At 35.8% G+C, this 10368-nt stretch overlaps 1 protein-coding gene across 1 annotated transcript; it reads right to left on the bottom strand.

Moving 5' to 3' along the window:
* Positions 1-3851: 3851 nt before the first annotated feature.
* Positions 3852-9212, bottom strand: NFD1 (Ribosomal protein L21). The gene is made up of 5 exons (XM_086457434.1): positions 8567-9212; positions 8389-8469; positions 5091-5192; positions 4579-4653; positions 3852-4492 (listed from the first exon to the last, which is right to left on the bottom strand). Exons 1-5 carry the CDS (start codon positions 9104-9106, stop codon positions 4418-4420), a joined length of 873 nt encoding a protein of 290 aa, XP_086313560.1. The 5' UTR covers positions 9107-9212; the 3' UTR covers positions 3852-4417.
* Between the last annotated feature and the right edge of the window lie 1156 nt (positions 9213-10368).

Below are 10368 nucleotides of genomic sequence, written 5' to 3'. Positions count from 1 at the left end.
CCCCCCCCCCAGGATATTCTAAAATATTTTGAATTTTTTCTTCCATTACTAGTTTTTTTTTTCTCGGGTTCCAGATGGCGAATACAAGTCTTGCTAATGGTGTTGGGGTTCAAATCACTTCAATTAAATTTAATGACACTAATTATCTCCCATGGTCACACTCAGTGCGAGTATTCCTTTGTGTTAAGAAAAAAAATCAAAGTTTTTGGTTGAAGATCCACCTCCTCAGGATGACAAACAATATGAAAATTGACAAAATGATAATTCCCTGGTTATGACATATTTGTGGAACAGTATGTAGCCTTTTATTTCCTCCAATATGATGTATTTGGATACAACAAAATAGATCTGACTAGCCATATAGGAAATGTACTCTAAAAGAACGTTTCTAGGGTATATGGTCTATTTGAGGCCATGTTCACTACTAAACAAGGAGACAAATCCCTAAGTGAATATTATAGTTCTTTTTGGGGGTATGTGGGAAGAACTTTAGCAATATCCACCCTTGACTACGAATCTTGAAACCCAGAAAAGGCAATGAAAAGAATTTTAGGCTGCATTGTTTCTATCTAATCTGAATCCAAAGTATTCTTCTTTGAAGAGTCAAATTCTTGCTAGTGAGTTTACCAATTGTTGTCAATGTCTTTTCTTATCTTCAACGTGCTTCTCTTGGGAGTGTCTCTTCTACAACTCCTAAAAAGTCATTATTATTAATTTCTATTGGTTCATTCGACTTTTCTTGTGGTTGTGATGGCAATTTGAAGTGTACCTATTGTGACTACACTGTCCACACTAAACAATTTTGTTGAGATAAATGGAACAAACCTGTTCAAGTTCATCCTTTTGTTGTTACTCCTAGAGTTTTGTATTGTGTTTGTTTTGTTCACTCATTAGAGCCTAAGTCGGATAAATTTTCCCCAAGATCCATCAAATGTTTCTTTCTGCGTTACTCTTGTACACTAAAAGGGTATAGATGTTATGATTGTCTTGTCACTCAACGCTACTTTATAAGTGCTAATATGACATTCTTTGAGTCTACACTTTATTTTTATTTTTATTTGTATTTTTTTATGTTGGATCTTGTGTTTTCTTGTTAAGGGGAGTTATCTCAAAAAGCTTCCTCCTCTCTTATACTTCCAGTTCTTCATGCAGGTGACCCTTCCATTGTGCCTCTTCAAGCATATCAATGCACTCATTTCCGAACATCTTCATTATCTCTACCAGCCCTAGATCCATCATCAGCTTTACTTGAGGTTCCTCTACATTCACAGACATCTACTTCTACCTCTAGTGATCTTCTTATTATTTTAAGTAAATGTACTAGATCTTGCACTAAACACCAAATTGTTAATATTGTGTCTTTTCATCGGATGTTACATTCTTTTCGCCAATTTGCACTTTTCTTGTATGTTATTTGTGTTCCTACTTTTTATACACAGGCATTATTCTCTTTTGGGTGGAAACTAACTATGCATGAGGGGATTGCAACACTTCATTATAATCATACTTGAGATCTATCTCCGATTTCACTTGGGAAGCAGGTTGTGGGGTGTTGATGGGTGTCTACAGTCAAGTATTTTCCTGATGGATTTGATGAGAGGTTGAAAGCTCGACTTGTAGCCAAGGGTTACATACAAACTTATGAGGTTGATTATAGTGAGACCTTCTCTCCTGTGGCTCGCTCAAACTCTGTTAGAGTTCTTATTTTTGTTGCAGTGTATTATGTTTGGCCCATGTATCAATTGAATATTAAAAATGTCTTTTGACATTGAGACTTACAGGAGTAATCACCTGGATATGTTGTCTTTGGTAAGATTGGACTAGTGTTTATTCAACAGAAGACAATTTATGGGTTGATACAATTAGGGGTGCAACTTGGTTCGGTTTGAGGTCAAATTGGAACTGAACTGACATACGTCGGTTCCACTAAATAAGAACCAGAACCGAACCAAATTCTATTGGAACCAAACCAACCCAAACTAAATTAAAGTCGATTTGGTTCGATTCGGTTCTATGGATCGCGAATATTCTATAAATTGTAAGTAATGTTTTTTAATGAAAAAAACAAACATAAAATTTCATACAATAAATCACAAATCTATCCATAAAAATTCATTGGTTTATTCATAAAAGATCACTAATATATGTCCTAACTCCTAAAATAATTCATAATAATTATTATATACATATATATTTATTTATTACATAAGGATTCGGTTCTCGATTTGGTTCGATTTTATACAAGCTTGATCTGAGAACCAAACCAAATTAATCGGTACTCCATTTTTGTAACCCGGAACCGAACCACAACTTGTTCCAAACCAAACCAAACCACCCCAAAACTATCAGTTTGGTTCGGTTCTCAGTTTGAACTAGACCAAGTTGCACCTCTAGATACAGTCGTCTAGAGCTTGGTTTGATAAATTTAACTCAGTTATTCTCATCTATGGATTTATTAGATCTACTTCTAATTATTTAGTGTTTGTGAGGCACTCCTCTGGTAGAATTATTATGTTGATAGTTTATGTGGATGTATCCTCATTACTAGAAGTGATCCTAATGGTATATCAAATTTGAAGACTCACCTAGACAAACGGTCACACTAAAGACTTAGGTCTTCTTCGCTACTTCTTGAGTATTGAAGTAGTTTGCTCCAAAGAACATATTAGTTTGTTTCAAAGGAAGTATGTTATGGATTTACCATCTGAGACCGATACTTTGGGTTCTAAACCAATTAATACTCTTATGGATCCCACTACTAAGCTTGATACTGAATATGGAAGAAATTTATCCTGATGTAGGGTGTTATCGTATGTTAATTGGCAAATTAATCTACCGACTATCATTCACATAGATATTACCTTTGTTGTGGGAGTAGCTAACCAATTTATACATGTTTCTCAAGATTCATTGGGATGTTGTGTTTAGGATATTAGGGTATCTAGACAAATGATTATTATACATATATTCACCTCTTATATCCATTATTGACTTCTTAGATGTTGATTGGGCGAGAAGCCATATTGATCGTAAATTTACTTCTGAGTATTATACATGTGTGGGAGGTAATTTGGTGACTTGACGCAATGAAAAAAATAAGTTCCAACTCGTTCTCATGTTGAAACGGAATACATAGCAATGACACATACTATAAATGCTTTGGGTTCAGAGTCTTCTAAAGGAGATGAGGATTGAAGTTCCTACTCTCATACCTATGTATAGTGATAATCAGGTTGCTAGTTATACAACTAATAATCTAGTATTCCACAAGAAAACCAAGCACATTGAACTTGATTGTCACTTTGTTCATGACGTGGTAAAGATTAAGAAGATATCTACTCCCTATATCAAGTCGAAAAATCAATTGGAAGATGTTTTCACAAAATTATCACCTAGGAGTTCATTTTTTTATTTTTTGTACCCAGTTGGACATATTAGATTTGTATTCTCCAACTTGAGGGGGAGGGGTGTAAAATTCTTACTTAATGTCGTGTGGGCCCAATATTTAAATATACAACCCATGTCTTATTTCTCATTAATGTAAGGTTGTGTGGACTCAATACTTAAACCCACACGACCAACCACATGTTTTTAATATAAAAGAGAGGTTGAACCATGTTGGAGGTGACCTACTCATTCTCTTATTTGGTTTCCTCCTCTCCTCTTTAACTCTAATCTTTTACCAAGTACTTAGTAAATCATTAAAAGCCTTAACTAATGTTGCGTGTGACTCAAACGAATTGATCAAAGATAAAAATTCCCCCCAAAAGAAGTTACTCCACAAACCGTCATGCATCATGCATGCACCATGAAATGAAACAAAGAATGCCAGTAGTCGAGTACTTCCTTACTTCATCTTCAATGGTACATTCCATACCTGTTCTATGACAAACTAAACATGGTTTTCATGAAATAATTGAAAATGTAAGTAAACATAAATAGGTTTGCAATTGCACTCGATACCACAAAAACATTTAAATCATTCATATCGAGGGGAATAAGCTTCGACAGGTCATGCCTAGAAAATTTCCTTGGCCAGAAATAATTGGTATCAAAACACTACCAATTTGACAAATTGGATACTCTTGAAAAAATCAAGAATTTTGATGTCTCATCACGATCCACAATGCCTGGAATTCAAGTATCAGTTCTAGCCTTTGGTTTCTCTCTTTTGTTGAAAGATATGTTTTTGCTTTCTCTTTGCTTAAGGTCTCTCTCTAGCCTAGATTTTCCTCAATTTTTTGGTGTAAGTGTAGTCTTTCTCAAATGCAAAATTCAGCAAATTAGAAATGCCAAGGATGCCCACTGACCCGGCATCCAAAGTCAATATTTAAGGAAGAACATATTGATTCAGATGAATGAAGAGATCAAAGGAACCGGGAGATGCTGTTTGCCGACCATGGCTGAAGAGATTCTCCTAAGCAGCAACTTTTATCTTTTTTTCTGGCTTCTCTATTCCTTGAATATCAGTAATTCTCAGCCTCGTCAGTTCCTGAAATAGGTATGGATAAACCACATGTTAAAGTAAAACCCATCTATTGAAACTAAATGTATTCTAATGGACCATCTTTGTTATACCTGGCGATGCCCCTTGGTTCGGCGGTAGTTCTTCCTTCTCTTTTTCTTAAATATTATTACCTTGGCATCTAATGCCTGAACAAAAAATAAATAAATAAATAGCAACCTCAAACAAATTGGGATAAAACACAAGCATGGTTAATAAAGAAACAGTTGAAACTGAAAAAATAAATCATGCTTTTGAAATTATTTAATAATTTTAACCAATCTTAGCTATTATTCACACTTACAAAACTAACAAATAATAATCATGAAGAAATGAAACAGTGGCCAACTCTTTTATGGTAAATACCAAACAACCCACAGTGAGAAAAACACGGTGCCATGAAGGAATTGACTTACAGAGGAGGCACAGAAAAGCACACAACAAAGCTGATATAGTAGGACAGAGCCATAAAAATCTAAATTCATTTTAAATAATTCCATGAAATACATAAGGTTTAGCAGTTAAAAATTATACGAAGGGAGATAGTCAATGAATAGGGAGAAAAAATAGATTTGATGTCTCTTACATGCTCCTCAACAACTGCATGAACAGCTGCGTCTGGCAATATTGGCCTGCCAATGATGGTCTGACTCTTTGATCCAAGCATGAGAACCTTGTTCAAAATCAACTGCAAAAGAACCATGTCAAGAAAGCATCATCAAGTCCAAGTGGTTTTTAGTTGCTTAAAATAAAACTGAAAAGCAATCGGAAACACATAAGATCTGAATAATATGAACTGCAAATAAACCAGAAAACTGAAATGCATATTAACCTCTACCCGAACAATTGACTTCCTCTTATATAATAAAAAAGTTGAGGCTTTCAGAACAACAATGGAGCTTTACAGATCAAACAAAAGCAGGAAAATATGAGAGACAGATACAGGGAGGGAGAGCAAAAACATTGTCAAACAGCGCATTGGAAGGTCAAAGGCGACAAAAGAACAAGGTCAAGGCCTACTTTAAAATCCAATATGGATTTATCTTATACATGTCAGATCGACAATGTAGCACTTAGTAAGAGGTAAGTCCCAATAATAGTTGTCAATTGCCAAAACATAGCTTGAGTAGAGATTTCCTACTAGCTACTTTTGAGGGGCAAAAATACAAGATGCAATTGGTCCAAGGTACCATCCAAATGCACCAACTCCTATGGAATTGCCTATTGCATTATTTTAGTTTACTAATTATAAGTCACCCAGGGGAAATGGTTGTGTGTGAATAGAGAACGACGACACTCTTATATTCCATCCGGTCAAAGATTTTTTTTCCCTTTTTCTTCGTTTCTTCTTTCTTTTTTAGTAGGGGGGAGGATATGAATTAAGCGCTTCTCGGAAATGGCTATATAAGGTTGTACAGGAAAGAAACGGTCTATAGAGGAAGTAATAGGTTTTTTGAAGACTTCGTCTTCAAGTGGGATCTTCCCTGTAGTTTGGGATCTGTTGGCTGTCTTTTGGGCTCTTTGAGCCTTGAGTTTCTTTTTTGGTATTTTGTTGTTTTTGGTTCTTTTTTGGCCGTGCTTGTTCGCGGGCCATCTCAGTCTCCTTCATTTTTTCTCTTTCATCAATAAAGCTTTACACTTATCTAAAAAAAAAAAAAAATTGAAATCCAGAAGTAATCGAAGATAAAAATGGAGTATGAGCCAATGTGTGGGATGATATATTACATTCTTCGTCATTTAGAACTGGTGATTGGAAACGATTCTTTAAGGCGCTTGATACCTTTCGTAGTGGCATTCAACATAAATTGGACCCAGGAGATTCAATCAAGTTTTGGGAGGATATATGGTAAGGAAACAATTTATTGAGGGTTGATTTCCATCTTCTTCTCTCTTTTTTTTTACGATTTTCATTGTGGGTTGATTTTCCATCTATTTATGCCATATCCACTCAAAGAGGTGCTCTTATCAGGGAGTGTGTTATATTGGAGAGTAATAGAGTATCTTGAACATTGGGTTAGAGGAAGATGATCAAAGACTGGGAGATGGATTCATTAGCTCTATTCTTGCAATAGCACAAATAGGTTTGAGGGTGAAGACGGGTTGGTCTCAGTTCTGTGGTACTACCACATAGACTTTACCACCTCACCGAGGTGGCATGGATTCTCTAAGACATTAGGTACCTTCTATCATCACATTCAATATAAGGAGGCCCTTGTAATTCAATGGAATTGTAAGAGGATTTATAATACGGAGAAAATCCATTGAGGTCTTATCTACCTATATTTACCCTATCTCTGGTTGAAAGGGTGTTCTTACTAGTGAGTTTGTGACATGAGAGAGTAATAGAGTATCTTGGATAGTGTGTGAGGCCACCTTCTTTCTTAATTAACATGGTATGGAATTCTCCTGTTACTTCTAAGGTGGCCTTCTTTGTTTGTTTGGATGGAAATGCTTGATAAGATCTTGTTTTTTCACCAGTATAAAATACATTAAAGGGCAAAAGAAAAACATACACAGCAGGAGGGCCAGCACACATGCCTAGGCAAACCATTTGATTACAACAAAATTAGGAAAAAAGGGATATTAAAGATTATCAACCCCAACTAGGTAAACTTAAGCATATAACCAGGCACCAAAAGGAAAAAAAATATAAACATGATGCACGAGGACAAACACTCGTACAATGTTGATGGAACATTGATCTGAAGTTAAAACCAAAAAATGATTATTCCTGGACTCCCATTCATGCAGCCACAAAAGGACCATTTGGTACAACCCAACACCCAAAAAGAAGGGAACAAGTGAACAACTCTTGTAGTAAAAAATTTAAGAGAAAATGCAACATTTACTCCAATATATGAAGAGACATTCCATTCCATCAGTAACAAGAAAATAATCAGGATTCCTGGAAACACAATGGCACGGAGAATAAATGCAATCAAACAGTGAAAACCATGTTATTGTAAACCACATATTTTGTTTCAATGTTGCTTGAGGATACCATGGATTGCAAAATTAATGTGTAGACTTATCAATGAGATCTAATTTACAAAGTAGAAACTTGCTCAGAGATCCAATATACAAATTTCAAAAACATTATACTGTTTTCACTGTTTTTGCAGGGAGAAATTTTGTTCAAGACCATTTCCATAACATGTCCACCATACTTCAAAAAATCAGGCAATTCATTTCTACAGTAGCGTGTTAGTTGTATCTGTTTGTTTGTTTTTTGGGTAGGCAAGCAAGTAAGTGGTTAGTGAGTAAAGGCAAGGTTTTGATCCCAGGTCTATTGTACAAGCAGTATAGCACTCTCAGACTTTACGAACTTAAGAACCTGGAAATTCATATTTGTTACTCAAAACCAACAGGATACCAAATGAAAAATACCTTGAGAAATCACAGATTTAACATAAAAAATTGACCCCATTATGATTTTTAAACAAAAAAATAAAAAGGGGATTTAAACTCTAGATGAAAATGCACAAATCCAAAATAAAGGATCGATTTTTAAATCTCTCCCTCCCTAGTTACACCATACAACCACCACAAGAACGTTTTCCCTGCAAATAATGCATTAAATAATATACATTTTAATAAGATGTATAATCTAACCTGCACCAACCAAGCACTTAATGATTCTCGAGATTTAAGAGGTGTGAATTGTGAGCACTAGAGCGGTCTATGTCTTGGGGAGAGTTTGTGGACACTAACATTGCTTTCAATCAATCCAACAACTCATATTTCAACAATTCTATCTCTTTTCAATCAAAGTTCACACCCAAAAGATTGGGCAGTCCTATTGCATATTCTATATCTTAATGACTCTACATAAATACAAAAAGACGAAAACTTGATATGAAAACAACAATATCGGCGCCTCGTACCTTATCATTAACCTCGCAGAATTTCAGTTTCTCAGTGTAAATTGCATCCCCATTACTAACCTTGAACTGATGAGAACCAATCTATGAAGTAAAAAAAAACATAAAACAAAAAGGGATCAGTTCTATTGCTGGAGGAGAAATTTATGCCATTGTTTCCAACAAAATCAAGATCACTAACCTGAACAATGGCGAAAACCGGCTCCCACGCTGTAAAGGGCCGCTCCGAAGGATCAAGAGTCCCAATCACTTTGTACCCAATTGCATCCGCTTCTTTCGCTTTCTCCTCGACCGAATACGTTCTGCTCACAACACGATTCGATACGGAGCTAACGTTATCAACGCCGACACCTTCTCCATCACTACAGTCGCTCAATTCTCCTTCTTCATCCTCCTCCTCCTCGTCATCTTCATCTTCATCATCATCATCGTCATCATCATTATCTTCATCTTCATCCTTGTTGTCGCCGTCTTCGTATTTGCCGGAATTTCTTTTTTGAGAAGAGAAGTAGCGAAGAGATTTCGATTGAATGCGACAAAGAGATTCGAAATTACGACGAATTTGGTGAAGATTTGAGATGGGGTTTTCAAGGGGAAGATGATCATTATCAGAGAGGATTTGAAGAGAAGATGGAGTTATGAGGGTTTGAAATCGTGCGTTTGATGAGAGAATATATGTGCGATTTAGGGTTAAGGCTTTAAGGCATCTTCTGTTCGCCATTGCCCCTCTCCTCTCCAAATGTGAGAGAGCTTTTAAGTTCAGTGAGACATCCCTGGTGAGCAGGGTTTCGTTAGGGTTTAAGCTTTTCTCTGTGTTTTGATAGACCGGTTAGAACTAGTGGACCGACCGGAATTTGTAGGAAAATCATGTTCGGTTCAAGTAGAACGAGAACCGAGTGGACCATTGGTTTTTATGAACCGATTTATGAGAAGGTTCAAAGTTGTGCAATCCACCCCCACACCCACCTCATCAACTGCACATATTTACATGGATGTACAATTGTGCATCTTGATGAAAGAAAATCTATGATTCTATCGCATGCCACGTCGAGAGAGTAGAGGGGGGAGTTAGAAAATCACGACTCTTAATTTTATCCCCTGATGATTGGTGACGTGGCCAAGACCAATGTTATCTGGTTAGTGGTTCGCGCTTTGAATTCGAATCCATGGTTCGCCACTCTAGAATGAGCTCGATTCATGGGGTTAGGTAGAGATAATTCGATTCTTGGTTCACTTTGGTTCCTTAGAGCAGTTTCTTAGCTTGGTTCGCTTGTGAATCGATATAATTCAACTTACAAGTATAATTATGGTGTTAAAAAAAATCAAGTTAAATATAATAATCTAATTTCTAAATACAAACAATGAAAAAAATATAATAAATTGATTTCGTTTATCGAAATAATTAAGAAATTATTTGGTTTATCGAGCTAATGAAAAAATTATTTTAAACTAACATGCTTTGGGTCATCAAATCCTATCAAAATTCGATGGATTCATGGTTTGCTTGATTTTACAAACGTATTCTAAATTGTACAACAAACTAGTTCAGTTTGTACTGGTGTATGGTTCAAACTAATACCATCAAATTAGATAGGCCAACACCAAGCCTTAAGAAGTGGATGTCTTGACTTCGAATCTCCCCTTTATCCCAAAAATTACTTGGTGATTGCGGGAGGGGATTGCATGTGTCCTGAGCATTAGTTGAGTGCTCTAAGACGTTTAGAAACCTCGATTCCAAACAAATGCTTGTTTCGAATTGCAACTTTTATAATTTATATTTGTCCATCTCAATAAATGTTTTGAGGCACTATTCGTTGATGAGAAAAATTAAATAATATCGATTATAACATTCTTAAACATTTTTTAGACGTCTAAAATATTCTAGAATTCTTCAATGTTTCATTTCAATCTCAATTGAAATTAGATTGTCCCAACATAGAACAACACAATAATCGGCAAATGGTCGAAAACAAGGTCAAATTC

This window comes from Akebia trifoliata, chromosome 11, assembly GCF_017979445.1.
Source record: "Akebia trifoliata isolate Shusen 1 chromosome 11, ASM1797944v1, whole genome shotgun sequence".
NCBI lineage: Eukaryota > Viridiplantae > Streptophyta > Magnoliopsida > Ranunculales > Lardizabalaceae > Akebia > Akebia trifoliata.
The sequence above is the reverse complement of the archived record's forward strand: the minus strand, read 5'-3'. Positions and strand labels throughout refer to the sequence as shown.